At 43.5% G+C, this 21,084-nt stretch overlaps 3 protein-coding genes across 5 annotated transcripts in view; 2 read left to right on the forward strand and 1 right to left on the reverse strand.

The window, feature by feature from the left end:
* Positions 1-104: 104 nt before the first annotated feature.
* Positions 105-3,974, forward strand: LOC114795218 (epoxide hydrolase 1-like). The gene is made up of 9 exons (XM_028988160.1): positions 105-253; positions 1,577-1,787; positions 1,870-2,050; positions 2,135-2,344; positions 2,429-2,558; positions 2,735-2,949; positions 3,022-3,130; positions 3,211-3,336; positions 3,427-3,974. The coding sequence occupies exons 1-9, from the start codon at positions 231-233 to the stop codon at positions 3,632-3,634; spliced, it is 1,413 nt and encodes a 470-aa protein (XP_028843993.1). The 5' UTR covers positions 105-230; the 3' UTR covers positions 3,635-3,974.
* A 913-nt stretch (positions 3,975-4,887) lies between these two features.
* LOC114795222 (MAD2L1-binding protein-like) lies at positions 4,888-8,158 on the reverse strand. 2 transcript variants are annotated; one of them, XM_028988167.1, is made up of 4 exons: positions 8,117-8,158; positions 7,298-7,491; positions 6,760-7,019; positions 4,888-5,572 (listed from the first exon to the last, which is right to left on the reverse strand). In XM_028988167.1, the coding sequence occupies exons 1-4, from the start codon at positions 8,131-8,133 to the stop codon at positions 5,042-5,044; spliced, it is 1,002 nt and encodes a 333-aa protein (XP_028844000.1). In that variant the 5' UTR covers positions 8,134-8,158; the 3' UTR covers positions 4,888-5,041. The 2 variants fall into 2 exon arrangements, with proteins under 2 accessions (XP_028844000.1, XP_028843999.1); XM_028988166.1 differs by lacking the exon at positions 8,117-8,158 and having other exon boundaries at positions 7,298-7,595.
* A 487-nt stretch (positions 8,159-8,645) lies between these two features.
* LOC114795229 (ADP-ribose glycohydrolase MACROD2-like) overlaps positions 8,646-21,084 on the forward strand; it is a 46,564-nt gene continuing 34,125 nt past the window's right edge. For both annotated transcript variants that reach the window (XM_028988176.1, XM_028988175.1), the window contains exons 1-3: positions 8,646-8,863; positions 10,162-10,266; positions 12,689-12,787. In XM_028988176.1, the coding sequence (XP_028844009.1) occupies positions 8,827-8,863; positions 10,162-10,266; positions 12,689-12,787 (241 nt within the window). In that variant the 5' untranslated portion in view covers positions 8,646-8,826. The remainder of the gene's footprint in view (positions 8,864-10,161; positions 10,267-12,688; positions 12,788-21,084) is intronic.

The following is a 21,084-nucleotide window of genomic DNA, read 5'->3' on the forward strand; positions in this document are numbered from 1 at the left end:
CAAAAAATAAAATGTAATCACAATTATGGCACATTATTAATATTGTTCTTTGGAAATAAGTGGACGCGTTCAGGGTTCGTCCTTCATTCTGGCATGAGCGAGACGCAACGGAAAAAAACCGCAGACCTTTAGACCTCCAGCGTCCACACCTACTCAGTGGCGAGCAGCCGTAAAAAACACCACCGAACACGCAGCAGTAAAGTACGAGTGAAAGTACCGTGCGCGTCGCTATGCAGGCAGTGGAAGCCATTCAGTGAGTATCTGCATCGAGTTTTTTTTTTTTTTTTTTTTACTTTCTTCCAGTATCATACTGGAAAGTGTCTCATTCTTTCCAGTATGAGATACTTTCGATAATTGAGACACGAATGGGAGATAGTCAGGTGGATGCATGTTGCGTTTTGCAGAAACAAACCTCCTAACCGGTCTTTACGCATGTGCGAATTGCGCACCGTATCTGGGTCTGGCGGAATTCTCCTTCGTCGGTGTTCGTCGCGCCGAGACAACTACAGGAACGTTAGAGGCGGGAATTTACCCGGCCATCTTGGTTCGGGTGGCCAGGGAGCACCCCCCCTCCCTTTCCTTCTCCTATTTTACTATCTTTCAACGATTCCTTAAAAACGTGTCCCATCTCAGATGAACATCATCCATCGTCTGAAGCATTTTTTTCGGCTTCAGGGCGACCTAATCAGTTTACATTGGTAGATTCTCACTGAAGGCATCAAAACTATGAATGAACACATGTGGAGTTATGTACTTAACCTGAACCCAGTCGAGGTGGTTTGAGGTGAGCTGGTGAGCTGAGGTGACTGAAGGCAAAGGGGCCAACAAGTGCTAAACACCTCTGGGAACTCCTTCAAGACTGTTGGAAAAGCATTTCAGGTGACGACCTCTTGAAGCTCATCGAGAGAATGCCAAGAGTGTGTAAAGCAGTAATCAGAGCAAAGAAACTAGAATATAAAACATGTTTTCACTTATTTCACCTTTTTTTTTATTAAGTACATAACTCCACATGTGTTCATTCATAGTTTTGATGCCTTCAGTGAGAATCTTCCAACGTAAATGGTCATGAAAATAAAGAAAACACATTGAATGAGAAAGTGTCCAAACTTTTGACTGTACTGTATATAGTTGAAGAGTTGGGTTACACCAGGCATGGAGGTGACCGTTCACACACACACACACACGCCACATTTTCTTTGCAGTTTATCTTGTTATGTTGTTATGCTCCTATGGAACCTAGGTTTTCTTAATCTCATTTAGCAGACTCCACGGATTTAAGACAAAGGTTAACAGAGGTTTGAGTTTATTGACTGGCCTATTGTGACTTTCCAGCTGAAGGCTTTTCTGGGAAAAGGGCTTTGCGTTGTGACACACCGATGTCATGATGGCCCGAGAAGATCATTTGTCAGATGATCTTTGGTGAGATGAATCAGAATCAAGCTTATTGTGGTCACCAAGAGAGAACTAAAGTGCTGACTGTTGTTTCCCAAATGGGGTTGTGTCACCGTAAGGTGCTTAGTCATAGCTAAGTCCGTAAAAAAAAGATAGCTTACAAATGGTTTTGTGATTTGTAAAGGAAAGCTCTACAGGAACTGGACCGTCCAAAGCTGCAACTGCTGGCGCTGTCCTCAGTAGGGATTGGACTGACCTACTTCTTGGTATGGAGGAGAAAAGCCAAAAAGAGCATCCCTCTGGGTGATGGATGGTGGGGTCACGGGCAGCAGACTCTTCGGGACGACAACAAAATTTACCCATTTAAGGTGGAGACCTCCGAGGATGAAATCAATGTAAGGGAGAAGGTAGTTTGTCTAGAAGAATTACATTTTTGATTAATTGCAATGCTGAAATGTTGTCTGTTTGGTTGAAAAGGACCTTCACAGGCGCATTGATCAGATGCGCTACACAGAGCCCCTGGAAGATTGTGGCTTTCAGTACGGCTTCAACTCAAATTACCTCCAAAAGGTGGTTTCCTATTGGAGGAACCAATTTGACTGGAAGAAGCAGGTTGCAAAGCTCAACGAGTACCCACACTTCAAAACCAACATTGAAGGTGTGAAGGTTGAATTTTGACCCTGCGTGTGTGTCCCTTTCTCTTATAACTTGCTACCTTTTGTATTAAACTCTCAATTTTTAGGTCTGGACGTTCATTTCGTGCATGTCCGGGCACCCCATCGTCCTGGGCAGAAGGTCTTGCCTCTTATGCTCGTCCATGGATGGCCTGGCTCCTTCTTTGAGTTCTACAAGATCCTCCCTCTGCTCACCGACACAAAGGATGACCTGGCGTTCGAAGTCATTTGTCCCTCAATCCCAGGTTATGGCTTTTCAGAGGCCCCGCACAAACAGGGTGAGAGTGAGACGCTTCTCAAAAAGAGGTTTTGGGAGTCAAATTATGACCACAATGCAACCTTTCTCAATACATTTCTTCTAGGCTTTTGCTCCCTGGATGCCGCACGGATCTTCCTCAAGCTGATGGAGCGTCTGGGATTCAATAAATTCTACCTTCAGGGAGGAGACTGGGGTTCCCTCATCACCACCAACATGGCCCAAATGAAGCCCCAGTAACTCAAAAATTGTCTCAAAAACTAGAAAAGGCTTTTAATGTGGATGTTTACATATAGCATAAGTGGCCTTTGCCATATAAAACCTGTTGAAAATGAAGGTAATCTGTGTAAATGATCATATTGTTGATATGTGTAGTTCAGTTGTTCAGAATGGACCCTGTTCTTGGCTTCAGGTGTGTAAGCGGCCTCCACCTCAACATGTTGGCCGTGACCAAACGGGGCGTCGGCATGCTGCTCTCCTTGATTATTGGGCCATACCTGCCCTTCCTGGTGGGCTTCACGCGCGAGGATGTCCGTCGTCTGTTCCCGTACTTTGAGAAGAACGTGTACGATCTCCTGATGGAGTCTGGGTACATGCATATTCAGGGCACCAAGCCGGACACTGCAGGTAAAATTACTACTTTAAGGGATTTTCACCTTTTTAAATTGGTTACAGAGTTAAGTGTTAGTGTTCCTGCAGGGTGCGGCTTGAATGACTCCCCAGTTGGACTCGCTGCATACATTCTGGAGAAGTTCTCCACCTGGACTGATCGTAAGAACCGAGACCTGGAGGACGGGGATCTAGAGAAGTATGGCCTATAATGTTCTCCATGCAAGTGTCATATGTTGCTTCATATTTTGTATATTTTTAAAAATCTCTCTTCTTCAGAAAGTACAGTCTAGATGACCTCCTGACCAACGTCATGATTTACTGGACTACACGCAGCATCATCCCATCAATGCGCTTCTACAAGGAGAACTTCAAGACCAATCCTCAAAACAGAGTGGATGCCAGGTATGTTTACCGCTACCCTAAAAAAAAAAAAAAGTAAAATAACGGTAGCTGCCAGCTTGTACAGTCATGGACTTTTCATCTGATCATCAGGACTGGGATATTTGTGCCCATGGGACACGCAGCATTCCCCAATGAACTCATGCACTGCCCACTGCCTTGGGCTCGCTGGAGGTTCAAGGACATCCGCTCCTACTCCTACATGCCCCGGGGTGGACACTTCGCTGCATTCGAGGAGCCCAGGCTGCTGGCAGAGGACTTTGTGAAGTTTGTGAGAAAAGTGGAAGGCAAAAAACGCTGAGTCTTATGTCTTGTCAAATCATATGAATGTGCAAAAGCAAGTTACGTTCTACTACATTTATATGATTCATATTTGATTCCGTTGCACATTGTTAAATACCATAAAATCCATAACAAATCGTTCAACATTAGCCTGAAGAGTTATCAAATCTTTCCATTAAATTTCCATTAAGATAACTGCCATGTTAGATCATTTAAAGGATAAAAAGAAATGTTAAAAGTTGTTGTCTGTATGTAAAGCACCACATAATTTAAACATGAGGTACACACAGTTTAAAGACATTAAAGTGCACATTAATACAAACACAATACAAATCAATAAATAAGGGTTGAAAACTTTTTTTTCCCATATTCTTTATTGGAAGCTCAGGCAAACATATGAGTAAATAGCACAATTGCAAAAGACGATGCAAAACAGGCCAGAAATTATGATCAGTAATGCAGATTGACTATAATCCGGTTTTGAAAATGTATGAAGAATATGCAGATATTAATCATGTTAAAAATGATAAAGATAAATACATTTTTTTTTCCTTTTTTACTTCCCAACTGTGGTAATCTGACAATAGGATTTGGAACATTTCGTGATTGCTGTTGCCAGCTAATTTCCACCCCAGACGCTGGGGATGGATGCATGTGACATTTTATTTCTTGGTGACGCTCCCAATCGTGAGTAAATGGGGAGGATTGTCAGGAATGGCATCTGGCATAAAGCTTTTGCCATGTCGATTGTTCGGACAGTGAGACATGTGGCGACCCATGATGGAAGATGGCATGAAAGAAGATGGCAGCTAATCTCCACTCTCCAAATCACAGGGGAAAAGTTTGCCATTCCGGAATTACATCTAGTCCTGGACTAATAGCATTTTTGAATTGAGAACTTCATTAATGTTCTCATTCACCAGGGTCTACTAAGATGATGTGCATCAAGGTCATGCATTATGGTACGAATGTGTTTGTGTCTGAACGTTTCTAGTAAAGATGAGCACGTACAGGCCCAAGTAGAAAGGTTTGCTGGTACACACATCGCATCCAAGACACCATTACACTCAATAACACACATGGACAGTGGTGCCAGCACGAACCAGCAGATTTTACTTGGCACACGATGACTGACAAATCAGGACTTTCAAAAATAAAGCCTCAATAAAGATTTTATATATATATATATATATATATTTTAAAACATTACCTAGTGTATTTAATAAAACACATTCAGAGACAACCAGGTACCATAGAAAAAAAAATGTGTGATATGGAAATTACATTGTTGCAATAAAATAGAAATATGTTGTGACTCTTTAGAAAAATGTCACTCAGTGAGTTACATTACATTTCATTAAAAATACTGTAGACAGAGAGACAGTTCCCTGAGAATCCCACAATCCCAGCACACATCCGCATTAGATCATTTGCAGAATCCCTTGATGTTCACAGGGGCTTGAAACCAAACATAATCTGCCCAGTCGCTGGGGTGTTCCAGCATCGCCCTGGCGACAGACCGATCACAGCTCAGACGTATGACCTGCTTCTTAACTCGCACTGGAACCCGGAAATTCATTTTGGGGCAGAAGCCGGTCACACCGCAGTCCCGGTGAGCAAGAGCCATGACGGTGGTGGTCATGAGGCGGACAGGCCGTGCATCCGGCAGGATGTCCGCTACAAACAGAGCGCGGAAGAGCTGCCGCAGGCACACAGAGGTCCTCAGGCTGCAGTCCCCGGTGCCAAGGGACACGTCTTCCATGTTCAGCTCGTACAACTCCTTGGGCAGCAGCACGGAGCCCCCTAACATTAGGAGCACACGTGGCACCAGGCTGAGTGAAAAGAGAATCTCCAAGTGTGTGAGAACCTCCTCCACCGCTTGCAGCGTCCGGTGACACTTCCTCCAGTCCCATTCGCCAGCTGCTCTCAGCGGCCTCCACGCCACAATCTCTTCACTCTGGATGGGGACAAGACATCATGTCAACAGACTTAGACAAACTTTGTCCCCTTTCACCCATTTCTGAAATAGACTACTGATGAAGAGCAGATTTTAGACATACACAAACTTTAATGAAATCCCTTTCTTGATCCATAGGTTTTAAAGGTCCCCAGACAAATTGATTTTTTTGGCTTTTATATCAGAATTACAGACACTTTTAGCCAGTCACACGGTGAGATTTGCCCTGGATGTGGCGGTTCTTTGTGTGTAGCTTTAAATAAGGAGGAGAGAGGCGGGATGGGGAGGAGAACGGCCTATAGAAGAGAGCGGGCATTTGCGGAAATTACGTCATGAACACTATTCACCAACCACAATGATTGGGAGCGTCACCAAGAAATAAAATGTCACAGACAGGAAGTCGTGTCTGTTTTTCCAGAAAAAAAATATATTTAAAAAACGATTATTTCTCCAGAGTCTTGTGTGATGGAAATAAATTTGTGCTCATTTTCAAATCTATTCACCAAGCAACTGGAAAACTTTGCACATTTGGAAGCCACAACGGTCGGTGGACAATGTTTTAGGGGAGGGGTGGGAAATTCTCTGGGCGGGCAGACCTCAGATGGTCTGATCTGGAATTCCAGATCAATCCGTTTGAGCTGCCGCTCTCTGAACAGTGAAGCAGAATGACCAAATTCAAATCAAATTCAAATTTTATTTATCACATACACAGTCATACACGGTATGATGTGCAGTGAAATGTTTTTCATGACAAAGGCACGCTTTACACCTAATCACCATTTTTTTGCCACTGCAGGACAATAGGAAGGCTAGGGCAACTCGTATTAATGTTAAATAATCTCACAAAGTCATATTTTCATGATCGGGGAGCTTTAATATGTTGGCTCACACTAGGCAGCTACAACAGCTTCGGTTCTGCTGGAAAACGGTTCAGTAACCGTGATATTGATATTTATTATAGAAGTTACACCCCTAAACTTTACACTGATGGCATCTTATCACGGCACCACTGCGGATTCACCAGGCTCCTGAGAGTGACCCATTCTTTTTCCAAATGTTTGTAGGAGTCATCTGCATGCTTAGGTGCCTGATGAGTCCAAAGCATTTCATGTTCTACGCATAATTAACAGACGCACTGAGGAAGCGCACAGTTGGACTCGCGGTAGGTTTCATTTTACAGTCCTCACCTGTGAAGACGCTTGCTGCTGCTTCTGGTGGTAGACCAGCTGATCGTAGGTCATGGGGAGCTGCTGCCGCTGATACAGGACGCACTTGAGTATTTCGCAGACAAATCTGCAACAGCCCTCTTTCGTGACACGTCCTGGGAAGACCACGTCCACCATGCACTCCTCCTTGGCTCTGTGAACGAGCTCTTTCTCCTCGTCAGAAGCCTGCCTCTGGAGGTGCATGCTGGCGTGCAATGTCTTCATACTGTGCGCTGGATCCACTGCTCGACAAAAACAAAAAAAACCCCACTTATAATAACAATCCAATTCAGATGTTCCCCTACTTAAAAAAACACACACAAGCATACTTATATTATGTAAACTAATAGACCAACAGGATCCAAATAGTTTCTAATGTTTTCATTTTTCAACAAAGTTATGATTATCATGCATACCGCCGGCGTTCATTATAATCAGTTGAAACGTGTTTTAAAGACACCAGTCAGTTTTCGTGAGTCCTAATGGAACTGGACCTCTGCTGTGAGTGACATTAACAAACCTTTGGGACGAAACGCCTCCGCGTCGCACTCAGAGTTTTCTTTGTCGTCCGTGCCCGCGGTTCTTTCGCACGGGACCCGGTTCGGCGACACTGGGTCTGAAGGGTCTGATGCTGGGACCTGGTCCTGCGCCGGTTCCACTCGGCCGGCGGCAGTCCGCGTCGCGTTGTTTTCCACCACACCGATCTCCTTATCGCTGTCGGTAATAAAGCGTTCGGTGCGGCTGGTTAACAAAATTGGACGCGCAAGTTCCTCCTGCTCTCCGAGCAACACCGACCCGTCCATCCCTGCTACAACGGTTTGAATCTCCCTCTGGTGAAGCATCATGGGAAGGCGGAAGTTCAATTTCAGTTCGTATTTTTTAAAGTTCATTTACACTATTCAGTCATTCCACATGAGAGTTCATTGTGTTTAAACCTACACGCAATAAGTTCTTAATTCCACGCACTTTGTAGACTTTAACGTTTTTTTAATATGCCTTTCTTTCCCACAACTTTTTTATATCAAAATAAAAGTCCTTCTAAAGGTTAGGCAACGCGAGTTTTAAATCTATCTAACCGTCACGGAATGCGAAAAAAAACAAAAAACAAAAAAAAAATCAAATTCATAAAAATACATCATATTATAGTCTCAGACGTTTACTTTTAAACTTCTTAAACAGCATCATGACTTTTATTATGACATTTTGAAAGGCAGGAAGAAAACCCCGAACTTTTCCGAAAGTGCATAGTCTCTCATTTTTTCTCTACCTAGTAGTACAATTAATGTCGATTTGATTGTTTTATGTCGAATTTTGCGGTCGTTCGTTAAAAGAAACTCACTATTTGTCGAATGGCATACGCGGGCCGATACTGCCCTCTACAGGATCATAGGGGCAACAACGTTGGAAGTTTCTTCTGCGTGACCGAGGCTTTTAATTTCCCCACTTATACCACGGGTTAACTGAACGAAACTGTGCCATAATACGGCAATTTCGTAGTCATTTGCATTCGGTAAAATCTACGTGGGAACACTAACCCGAAGCAGACACTGTTTACTGTGCTGGAAATTTGTCTTTTTTAATTTGCATTAAATGGTGCCAGTGAGCCGTCTGGTGCATACAATTGCCTTTAATATCAGTTACAAAAAAATATTCTTAACTGTTTATTCTACGATCTGCACGCCTCCGTACTACCCAGCATTGCTATCCTACCACATTTCACGCTTTCAGACGAAGGGAGCCGCTCGGCTCAACCTACCCACGTTCCTGTGGGCCCGCCCCTCCACCGAACGCTAAGTCAATTTGACCAATGGGAACCCGGCTTCCGTGTCTTTTACAGCCAATTGTCGTCATAGCCCGGGTCCAGCATATTAGGTTGCGCCCGCTGTGAGGGGGGTTCGGCTCCCACTATATTTTGACAGCTTCTCAGGTGAGGCGCCGCGTCCACGGGAATCCGTTTCACTTTCTCTCGGGTTGCCGAGCACACTCGCTGTGAGCCTGGGGTTGTCAAACTCAAAAAGCAGCCTCTCGAAGCCCACGCAGCCCGGCAGCATGAGCAAGAAGAAAAAGGACTGGAAGACGGAGAAAGGTAAGCGGCGGGCAGGGACGCGCTCAGCCCGGGCGACTGTCCGTTGCGGCGAAACGCGTCTCAGCCAGACAGCCGGCCGGGTCCAAAAAAAAAAATTAAGAACCCAAACAAACCCAGAATCAGAAGAGAAAACAGAGTGGCTCCGCGTGGGCGTCTCGTTATCTTTAACCAACACTTGTCTGCGTCGTGATTGGCTGACGCCGCGGCGTAGAAATGCGCTCCCATCCTCGCAGCAGGGCGCCCGCTGGAGCTCCTGGCTTCTCCACGGACTTTGTGACAGTTTTTTTTTATATTTTACATTCCCAGGATTTACCAGACGCCCTTATCCAGAGCGACTTATGATCAGTAGTTACAGGGACAGTCCCCCCTTGGAGCAACTTAGGGTTAAGTGTCTTGCTCAGGGACACAATGGTAGTAAGTGGGATTTGAACCTGGGTCTTCTGGTTCATAGGCGAGTGTGTTACCCACTAGGCTACCACCACCCAGTTTTGCTGTTCACCCCGCTGACGCCTGGGGTTAGAGGTCACCGCACCCCGAGTCGTGATGCGATGACCGAGTTGGGAGGGGGGGTGTTAGGTCCCTCCTGGACCTGGTCCTCAGCGCCACACCGCTCTCCACAGCTTGTCGCTCCATAACGATGCCACAAAGTCGTGGATTCTTGTGTGGGACTCAGAGTGCAGTGTGCAGAGCTTTCTTATGATCATTTCCAGGGAGATCCATTTGAAATGTGTGTGTGAAGGGACCAGGGCTCGGGCTCTGAAACATTTAGTTCCGGAGACGATGGAGCTCTTCAAGTGCACGCTGTAGAAAGGCGGCTTTGCGAGCAGGTTGGCATAAGGATGTCTACAACGTCACTTAGCCACAGGATTATTTTAAGAATAATCACAGACAGGGACTTTAAGAGCCTCCTCGCAGAAGAGGAGAAGGCCATTTTAGGCCTTCACGTACCGCTCATAAAATAGTCTTTTATTAATTACTATGTAACAACATGTTTCATGAAGGTGGTAGTAGCTTAGTGGGTAAAACACACACCTATGAACCAGAAGACCACAAGTTCAACCCCACTTACTGCCATTGTGGTAGTACCCCGAGGAAGACTCTTAACCCTCAACGTCCCTGAATTGGTCATTGTAAGGATGCAATCAGTATAAGTGCTCTGGAAAAGGGCCCCATAAATGACGAGGACCCACCACCCAATGTAGAAATGAAGGTTAATTCTGTGCTTAAATGAAATTACAACTATATATTTAAACTCTTCTAATGGAGCATCCTTAATCCATGTTTCCACATGCACACAGAGCGCCTGCTGAAACTCGGACTGGAGGAGCGGCGCAAAGAGTATCGGAGCAGGTACCTGACGCTGGACGAGATCCCCACATGGAGAAAGCATGAGAAGAATGTTGGTAAGTCCATCGATAGGCCTAGTCCATTTGGAATTGTAACTTGTTTTCTTGCATCTTTGTGGTCTTGCCAGCTAATTTCATTTTCCCAGGTAACTGTACAATGACAATAAAAAGTCTTGAATGAAAAGGGTTTTGAAAAAGTTTTTGCCCCCACCCTTCCCAATTTCATATAGCAACATCTGCAGTCTTTCACATCGTTGTGGACTAATTTTGGTCCACTCTTCACAATTCCAAGCACAAGGAAGTTTTAAAGGCCATGCCACAAAAACCTGCGGAATGCACACGGTGACAACGAAATGTGACCTCTGCTTTTAATCATCACCCTTAGTGAGCATTGGGCAGCCATGACAGGCGGGCGGGGACGGTACTGGCAACCTTCTGATTACGCTGCAATAGCTTGAGGCCTCTCTTGATGTTCTCAGGATTTTTCATGTTTTCTTCAAGCACAGCAAGTGGTCCAGGTCCTGGAGAATAGAATGCCTTTTAATGTCACTATAAACATGTACAGTGAAATTAAAAGCAACTCTTTCAGTGCAGACATGAATGTAGAAAAAATACAATAAGGAGTCAGGAATTACACAATGTTCAATGCAAAATTACTATTAATATTGCATGACTGGTGTAGTCAGAGCACGTGTGAATTTACCACCACCATGCGCTTTTTCTGAAATACTTTTACACTAGATCTAGTTCAGCTTTTGTTTTTTTTTTTTTCCCCAATCCAAATGCTTTTTCCAATTTTGGGGGCTCTGCCATTTTTGCCCAGTTTCTTTCTAATCGTAGAGTCATGAACATGGATCTCAACCGAGGCATGTAGGTGTTACGGTGCCTTTATAGTCATAAGACACAATACAACAAAATGATATTCTGCTCATCAGAATACATGCTTTTCTTGGTTCTTTTGTGACCTCTTGGATGAGTTGTTGCTGCGCTCCTAGGGTAATTTCTGTAGGTCGACCACTGGTGGGAAGGTTCACCCCGGTTGTGGATAATTGCTCTCACTGTGGTTTGCTGAAGTATAAAATATTGGAAATGGCTTTGTAGAATGCAGCATAATGTCTTTTTTCAGGGATCTTTTGGCCTAATTCAGTTTCTCTGACACGTTCTATTTAAGAAAACTTTTGATTCAACAGGTCTGGAAGAAATTGAAATTGCAAAAAATGCGATTAACCACAGGTAATTCATGATTAACAATTGTGACGATTGTAACAATCCCGTAATACAAAAAACTGCATTCCAAACTGCATTCTACTATTTTACTTGGGTTGTCTTAGTCTAATATTTTCCGTCTGAAACGTTTAGGTGTGACAAACATGCAAATACAGAGTCAGGAAAGGGGCTTCACAGCACTCTAGTTCTCAATAATGACACTGTTTAAATACCTAATGTTTCATCCTGGCTTTTCATCACTTCTTATGCTAAACGCCGTCCCCTCTTCCACCGTCCTAATCAATCTGTCTGTAATCAGGCTGTTGCCCCACGCACGGGCCATTTGCTTTAATGGCCGGCGCTATTAACATCCGTCTGGTATTTAATCACACCTTCACACTTTCTTCAGCAGTCACGCCACCCTTTCCCCAGTGTGCTTAGAGGAAGGTGCTCAGACTGAATGCCATCCTGTTGCACAACTTTATGCTCCGGGGCAGAAATGTAGAAACACTCAATGTTACTTGGCCGTGCTTTCCCTCTGCACCACGACAATGGTTACAATTTCTGATGCATTTCCGGCTTTAACCCCTGTCAGCGGGAGACTCACCACCCATCCACACTCCTGACACGTCCACTGTGATCTGTGTGTGCCATGCTGGTAGTTTTGCTCCTGTCTGAAGTCCACCAGAGTGTCCTGTTGAGATGATGCAGGCTTAAGGCTTTAAATAAAAGCATTAGAATGAAATTGAAATGTCACTTTCTTTTCTGTTAAGAAGGTAGGCTTGGTCATCATGGTCGTCATCATCATGGATTAGAACATTTGGTGAATTCTCACCAAATGTCTCGTATCCGGTGCCAGCCTGCCTGCTGCTCAACAGCACGGAGATGTGAAGCTGCACGTTAAATCCAATGCTGGCCGAATCCCCCGGCCCAGAACGATTAACCTTTACATTGCACGCCTGTCCTGTATGCGGCCCCGGGTTAAAATATCTTTTGGCAACGCCGGCATTTAACTGGACCATGTGGACATTTACTGGCCTTCTGGAATTCTGCTCGCTCATGTGCCATGTGCACAAGGAGGACTGCCAGTTCCGTGTTCCCTGTTCAGCTTGTTCATAAAACACCAGGCATGTGAATTTCAGGGCTGCCTGCAGAAACTTTATTTTAAAAAGCAGAGACACAGACAATAAGCACAGTACCATGGGGTGGGGTGGGGGGGTGTTCTTAAGTGAAATGTGCCACGAAACAAGCTCTGCAATGTTGTGCTCCCCAGGTAAACATGAAGAGGTCGCGCCCATCTGTCTGTGCGATAAAGTGTCCCTCTACAAAGGTGACATTACAACCCTGGAAGTGGACGCCATCGTGAACGCTGGTAAGCAATCCTGTTTTCTCACTCCGATGGCCGCGCGGCCTGTATCTGACTGGTGAGATGTCAAGCCTGGGTGTTGTGGGTGTGTAGGGTGCCTGCTGAGGATTTTTGTCGGGCATGCGCGCCCCCTGCTGTTCAAGAGCTGTACGTGACTCGACCAAGCAGCCACTGCTGAGTGCATCATTTTATCTTTTTTTAAAAAAAGAAACAGAACGCTGATTTGGTGTGAAGAATAACTTATCTTTTAGTATTTAATGAGTCAGAATTCGAGCTGCTGACATGATGTCGGCAACAACCCAAGCAATCACACATACAAAGAAATCCAATGTTCTGAGTAATGAAGTGGAAGGGCCAAGGGGAAATGCAGCCTTTGTTGGTGATAACAGCTTCAGTATTTGTCCTGTATGGTGAAGCTGATCACATGCGATGCTTAGATCGGGATGCACCGATCAAGATTTCTCAGATCTGATGCCAATACCTGTGTAGGGATATCAGATGATCAAGTGCAGTGGTGGACAAAGTACTCAAGTCGTGTACTTGCGTTAAAGTAGACTTAGGGGAAAAAATGTATCTAGTATAATTAAAATCCCCCATTTTAAAATAGCATTTTAATACCAGACAATTACTTAAATAGCAAATTAACAAATTACATTAATTTGTTACTGTCCGTCTCTGAGTACCGATCCAATACTAGTATTTAATGAATGAACTATTTTACTCTGGGGAAGAGACTGAAATTGCTCAGACTTAAATACAGTTTTACACTTGTAAGACAATATAACAATTGCGGCTTTAAATGGTCTCCTTGTGTTCTTTATTCTTCTGGATGTGCTTTAGTAAGTGGGTCATGTTTCACTTTGCAGTACTGCTGAAACTTTTACCCTGCAGAAACTGCAAGTAGCCATGAAACATGTTTGTGCAGAAAGCCTGAAATACCGGCGTACTGCTGACATGATTTTTTTGTCCCCCTCCTTGCTATGTTAGCTATTGCTAAGCACAACAGGCAGTTACACCTGTGCATAATGGAGTGCACAAGTGCAGGATGTAGTGTAGGCACGTAAAAACCTACAGTTTAATAGCTCTGCATACTGTTACAGATACTCGATCCGGGTATAGCCGATATCTGATACCAATAAAAAAACTACAGTTTAATAGATTCATAGATTTGCATGCTGTTACAGATACTCGATCCGGGTATAGCCGATATCTGATACCAATAAAAAAACTACAGTTTAATAGATTCATAGATTTGCATGCTGTTACAGATACTCGATCCGGGTATAGCCGATATCTGATACCGATAAAAAAACTACAGTTTAATAGATTTGCATGCTGTTACAGATACTCGATCCGGGTATAGCCGATATCTGATACCGATAAAAAAACTACAATTTAATAGATCTGCATGCTGTTACAGATACCCGATCTGGGAATAGCCAATATCTGATACACATGTTTTGGTCTCTTCATTCCTGGTTGTTCAGGTGTGATTTATAATTTTTTTTTTAAGTGATTGCCGCTTAGTCACTGTTCTTACAGTCTCTATAAATCCACAGACTAGGGACAACAAGAGTACATTGAACTCCAGCACTTTCACCTCCAATCACTCCAGACTCTTTTGCACAAAATCACTTTGCGCTTTTTACTTTGCTGCTCTTTTTTTAATTTTTTTTTTTATGGCTCTTTTCTTTAAACACTGTCTTTAACTCATTTGCACACATTCACCCTACCAGTTACACATATTTTATTTTAAAGACGTAAAAGTGTAAAATTTGGTTATGTTTGCAATATTTGCAATACTGTGCAACATTTGCAATACTGTGGTCTGTAGTAGTTGCAAAAAGCATTTCACTGCATATCATACCGTGTATGACTATGTATGTGACAAATAAAATTTGAATTTGAGGACAGGGTGAAAGTGATGTGGAACTAGGATGTTGGTAATTCTGCTATTTCAATGCTGGTTAGTGTGTGTGCCTTCCATCCAACGCTCACTAACTGTCCAACAGTGTTTCTAATAAAGTGGCAAGATTGTAGTGGATGTGAACAGGATGCTGTGTCATTTTTATACTAATAGAAAGCATTAGCGTTTCCCAGCATTCAGCTCTTACAGCTGCTGGGGTGAAGTGTGACTCCAGACTCCTATTCCCACCTGCATGCTGGAAACTAATGGGCTGGTGGGATGACTTGAAATGGCGGCACGATTACCTGCAGACAGAGAGCCGTAAATTCACAAATTCACAATAAATACAGGTTTTGCTCAGAGGTTGCACTTAAAAGGTAAAAATGCAAATTTATCTTGCACCTCCACATGCACTTGATTACTTTGATTATAATTTCCCAAGAAATCAAGCATTTATTTTTTATTTATGGTATTTTAATTGTAACAATTTAATTGAACATAACTGAATGCATCTCTGAATGCATCTCATTGTCTTGAACTATGGGCATTAGATTTTTTCCACGGTTCCCTATATCAACACTCACCTTTCCGTCTGTTGCTGTTGTGGACTGTTCCATGTCTGGTGATTAAACTGCAGCTTGGGAAACTCACAAACTGTTTCACGTTTGATGGAAATTCAGACTTTAGTTTTCAACAAGGCCGGATGGTGACTGGGGGTTCAGGGCCCTGTAGGCATTGGGAGCAGAAGAATGGTGGATTATCACATATATTCAAAAACATATGTAATATATTTAATCTATCATTCAACAATCTTCCAAGGTGAATTCTGAAGTATTTGTAACTTTAAGACATTAATTACATGAATATCTTTAATAGTAACTACATGTCTCAATAGAACCCTTGCAGTTGACCCCACTGAGGTCCACTTGAGCAAAGTACTGTCCCCACACACTGCTGCCCAGGCTCTAACACACTGCTCATGGCTGCCCACTGGTCACGAAGGTGACTGGTTAAATGCAGAGGACTCATTTCATTTGTGTGCACCGCGTGCTGTGCATCAGCAGGCTATAAAAAAAGAACATGAAATGCATGAAGAAAACATTAAAGCGCACTTTTTTCACCCTCACTTCTGCTGGCTGGTTTCACATCCTGAGCAGGAGGTCAAGTGTTTTGCGGTGTGTTCTGTTCCGAATTTGTGGCGTGACGTACCTGCTGAAATCTGATCCAAGGCCCTCAGGTGACCCCAAACTCTGCACTGTGTATTTTATTAGCGGCACATGTTCATATGCAGAACCACGTTCAGACTCTTCATGGCCTCGCATTTATTAAGACCCTGAAAAAGATGGTACGTGTTAAGTTAAACTTGGCTGCATCATATTTGCTGCAGGGACTGTTGAAGCAGGATGTTTTAATAAGTTCTGTCAAAATGTATGTTAAATGCTGCAATTAATTATAATATTAATGCTGTTTTTCCCATGTGCTCACATGTATGTATCGTGTCTATGCTTGAGAGCGGGAGCAGCGGAGCTGCAATGAATCATTGTTTCTTGCTTGCGACAACATATCCACATAACCTGCAATAAAGCAGGCTGATTGGCCAATGTGTTTGCATGCAAATTGCATAGTTGGAATTGACTGAACTGAGTGAATCGCTTTCTCAAAGACCGCAATCAATGGACCCACAATTCAGTTCGGTGTCACATTCTAAGCAAATGTGAAGGGCCTCAGTTGACACTTTCAGCTATTACTCGTGAGTGTAACCTTATGGCCTAAGTCTCTGTGATAGTTTTAAATATTATTAGCCGGCTTTAGTATTCATATTTAAGGTTTTTGTGGTTAATCATGATTCAATTTGAACAAATTGCACATTTTTCAAGAAATATTTGTGATTTTTTACGGTTTAAATGTAAATATAGTGATTAATATGCTGCTGGCATAACTCTGCGACTCTCCTTTTATTCTGTCAGACAAAATATGTCCTCCCTGGGTTTGGCGTCATGCAGCGTTTCTGCATCGCTCCACATGCAGTTAAAAGGTCATGAGGTGCTTTATATCACTCATTAAACTCTAATTACTGGGCTCATTGAGCTCCTAAACTTGCTGTAATTCTGTTTTTTGGGGTAGAGAAGCTGTGAAATGGGACTGCCCATCTTCCTGGACTTGTTTCCTGACGCACACACACACACACACACACACGCACACATACACACAGTGAAAAACAGCTGTCTGTCTGATCAGACAGATGGCAGAATCCCACTGAAGGTGCAGGACCAGGCCATGGAAGAAAAAATCCACATGTCTGTGCCTGGCCTCTCCCTCAATTAAAAGCCCACTCCGTTAGCCAAGGACTTGGTGATGCAAGACGTTCTTCCTTCCCTTTCTTCCTTTGCCCACTGGACTAGCAGGGCTGGGAGGAAGTGAAGCTGCCAGAGAGGCAGACGGCCTCGGTCTGCCTGTGCCACCATCTCCCCAAAACACCATGTCTACTGCTTATTTAAAAAAACATACACATGGTCTCCTGTGATCCCTCTGTTCTCCCGCATCTACTTTCATCCTGATATGTTAATGAGAAACGTGCACCATTCTCAACAATGTCCTCTTACACTACCGGCCAGACATTTGGGCCCACCAAAAAAAACAACTAATAATTATATATTACCTATTGCAAGAAAATCTTCGGAATACATAAAATAAATGTAAGATTGTAAGTGTAATTGAATGGATGTGAAAATGTATGGACGAATTCCATTGAACGCACTAGCCCACCAGATTCACACACACTTGGTAAGTCCTGTTCAATGACAGATTTTGAGCCATGAATAAAGTATTTCCTTTTTTCTTCTTGTAATCACATTTTGACAAAGCAGTGAATGGTTAATTTGTTTTTATCACGATGCGTTGCATCGATCCGGCTGCGCTCTCGCATCCTCCTTACATGCATTTATTAGTCTGAGCCTGAATTTTATGTAATTTGCCAAACATATCAGGCAATTTCTTAGATTGCATCACACAGGATGGAAAAAAATGAAACAAATCATTCTTCCCCTGGATTTACAGATAATCCGTGTTATTTTCTAACTCAAAATACAAATTGATTCACCCCCCCCTTTTCAATAGAATCCTGGCTGCTGAATGGCCCTGAATAAATCAATCAGTCAGAGTCGAAAGAAAATGAGGCAATAAACCATTCCGAGTTGGATTGTAGGAAAAGACTGATCATCCTGATTACAGTTATAATTGTGCCCAGAGTTTGCAGCCACATCATTTGCAGATCATAAAATAGCTTTTTTGGGGGGATGGGTTTTTTGAATTTTTTAAAAACCAATTTTCTGCTTCGGATTGAGGGCGTGGATATTAAACGCAATAAAGAACCTTTAGGGCATCGTGGCAGGAGAAGTGCCATGTATCAAATAGGATTATTAGGTTCTATAACTCGGCCGTTGAAGCGCCGTGTTTCATGAAATAATTAGTGTGGACTGTCCAATCCATTGTTTTTTTTTTTTTTAAAATACTATTTAAAAATTGAGACCATAAAATGTACAAATGTCAGTAAATAATTCCAGGGGTTATATAGGATCCAAACTGGAAAAGCTCTAATTATTCAGCGTTTTAATACATTTAATACATTGTATGATAGGTGGTGACTGGTTATACTCAGTATTCTGACTCTGTAACCTAAGGGCATCAAAGTAGGTGAGTATGAAGTTAAGTTCTACGAGTGTCTGAGCCAGGAATGGTTGAACCTCCACCTGGTCGGACGGCCCAAGCACCAGGTAGAAAATTTCAAGGGTTCCAATACAAACTCAATGCACAAAAACTCTTTGTAAATAAAGAGAACACTGATACGGAACACTCCAATCCGGCTTCTTCAAGGCGCATGTAGGGAGAGCGGTGGAGTCAGGGTGTTGTCCACTCAAGGCACCCACTCTTGGCATCCGCTTCCTTTCTAACAGTCCTAACGTTTCCCCAAAAATTTTTGCAGTCACCTCCCACCTTTTACATCAAACACACCAGGGCTGAAACTGATGCTTTGTCAAGTTCTGTCTCCTCAATTTCAAGGTAAGTGGAATGAAGCATAAATCCAGAACCTGCTGTAGTGGTGAGGAGCTGCTGGCCAAGCGTTCGGAGCACCAGCACCACCATCTATACACCTGTGTCACACCAATCCAAACTCAGTTAGCCAGGTTTGTAATTTTTGTTTCTTAATCCTGTAATGAACTCTGGTATTTCCAGTGCAGCCCCTGCTGGAATTTCATGAGGAATATCAGTCACCTTTTAAACACTCTCTGGACTATTTTTCCAGCGGAATACATTTCTCGTTAAGGCCTTTAATTGACATGCTCATTGCCGTATGGAATGGAAATTGTCATCACTCACTCGGTCCGAAGTAGGGCCCTTTAATGTCCAGGTAACAATAGTCCCATTGACAACACTTGGAGTCCGCCTCTTCAATAGCTGCTTAAAAAAGTACTGGTCTCCATGCTCCAGACGTTAAATTACGCCCATTTGTAGAACTGTATAAAAGCGTGGAAGAAAGGGCTTATTATTTTAATGATAATATTTTCTGTCCATTATTAAAAAACAAACCAAAACTCTGCGTATCCCCCCAGAATGCACCTGGCAGAGAGCGTGAGCGAGTGACAGACCCCTAATGGAGAACATTAACATTTTCAATGGCAGATGTTCTTGATATATATATATTTGTCAGTTTTCATTCAAAACTGACATGGAGAGTACTCTGCATACTTTGCATGGAGAGTACTCTGCAGTTGTGAAATAAGATTTATTTTTGGCCTAATGGTTTTTCGTCTTTGTTCATTTTATAGGCTGTGGCTGATTGTGTTAAAAATCCCCTCCGCTATCCAGACCGTCTGATAGTGAGGTGCTGAGACTTCTGGGAAGGGACTGACCTCATGACATACAATAGAACCCGATGCCCTAACAATGGGGTTCACCGGCGGGATCTACAGCGTTTGAGTGCGGGTCAGAGTTGTTTGTGGTACAATGGAGGCTAAGTTGATGTGCAAACTTGTGAGTGTTGTACTGTTGCATGTGAAATGGAAATCGATGCCCTCTGCACGCAGGAGTTCAGCTCTGCTGAACAGTGAAATGACTGCGGCGCTCCGGCCCGTCTCTAAAGCGCCCTGTTAATAGTGTCAGCTCCGCGGCGGGGGGTTTTCCTCTTCGTTTCGCACTGAGTATTTAGGGTGAAACTGGAAACCAAGGAACCCGGAAAGAAACTGCTAAACAGGCTAAATACAGTAACAATACAGTGAATAAACAAAACTCAGGTGTCTGTCGATATTTAGAATTTTAAAAACAAATTAATCACACTTTAATTTTATAAATTTAAATGAATCACAGCCTAGTGGGTAACACACTTGCCTATGAACCAAAGACCCAGGTTCAAATCCCACTTACTACCATTGTGTCCCTGAGCAAGACACTTAACCCTAAGTTGCTCCAGGGGGGGACTGTCCCTGTAACTACTGATTGTAAGTAATTCTGGATAAGGGCGTCTGGCAAATGGCATAAATGTAAAAGAACTAAACCCTAAAGTACCCTGAACTTGTAAGACTTCTAACATGCTCCCTGGGATCGCAGTCTTTGCTAGACATGCGCACTTGTGTTTTGTGTCCCGTGCTGTTAGTACGTGATGGCTATAGGCAGTAGAGGCTTTCGTTTCTGCTGATGGCGGGACGTGTAAAGAGTTGTTGCTCTGTGGTTGGATGTGGCATTATGGATGGTCTTGTCCTCCACCTCCTTCTACTCCCAGGGTCTCCATGTCTCTCACTGAAGCCTGTCAGTTGATGTAAACGGCTTTAATGGAGTGTGCGTTCCGTTCGCCGGGGCTGCAATGTCGGACGATTGAGTCAAGAGGGCCTGCGCGCGCCTCCCTCCCTTCCAGCTCCTCTTCATCCTCTTCCTCCCTGATGAAAGAAGCACTTTGGATGCTAAAGTGCCTGTCATCACGTACCAAGGCCCTGATTAATTGGCACATCCTTCATCTGAAGTGAATCGGAGCAGCCTGAATCTTTTCTTTTTTTCTTTTCACAGTCTCAACCACAGACACGAACAGAACAGTAACCTCCTACCTGTAATCACGCACAGCGGATTAAAACCTCATTTACATCCTCCTTCCATTTATATGTGACTTACTGAGAGTGCAGTCTGCAAAAACGTTTTGGAAGCAAACATGCACAGTAATGTGTGTAAAGTGTGTTTCGGGGCCTTTAAAGACTCCACAAATGACGTGTCTGTAAAATATTTTCACTCTCACAGCCTCAAGGCACTCACTCGACTGTTTACGACGCTCTACCCCCGTGTGGCCTGAAGGGGGCACTGTGCATCCACCGCTGCACGCCCCCCTGAGCAGTAATTCACCAGAGGACTTTTT

Source organism: Denticeps clupeoides, chromosome 8 (assembly GCF_900700375.1).
Source record: "Denticeps clupeoides chromosome 8, fDenClu1.1, whole genome shotgun sequence".
NCBI lineage: Eukaryota > Metazoa > Chordata > Actinopteri > Clupeiformes > Denticipitidae > Denticeps > Denticeps clupeoides.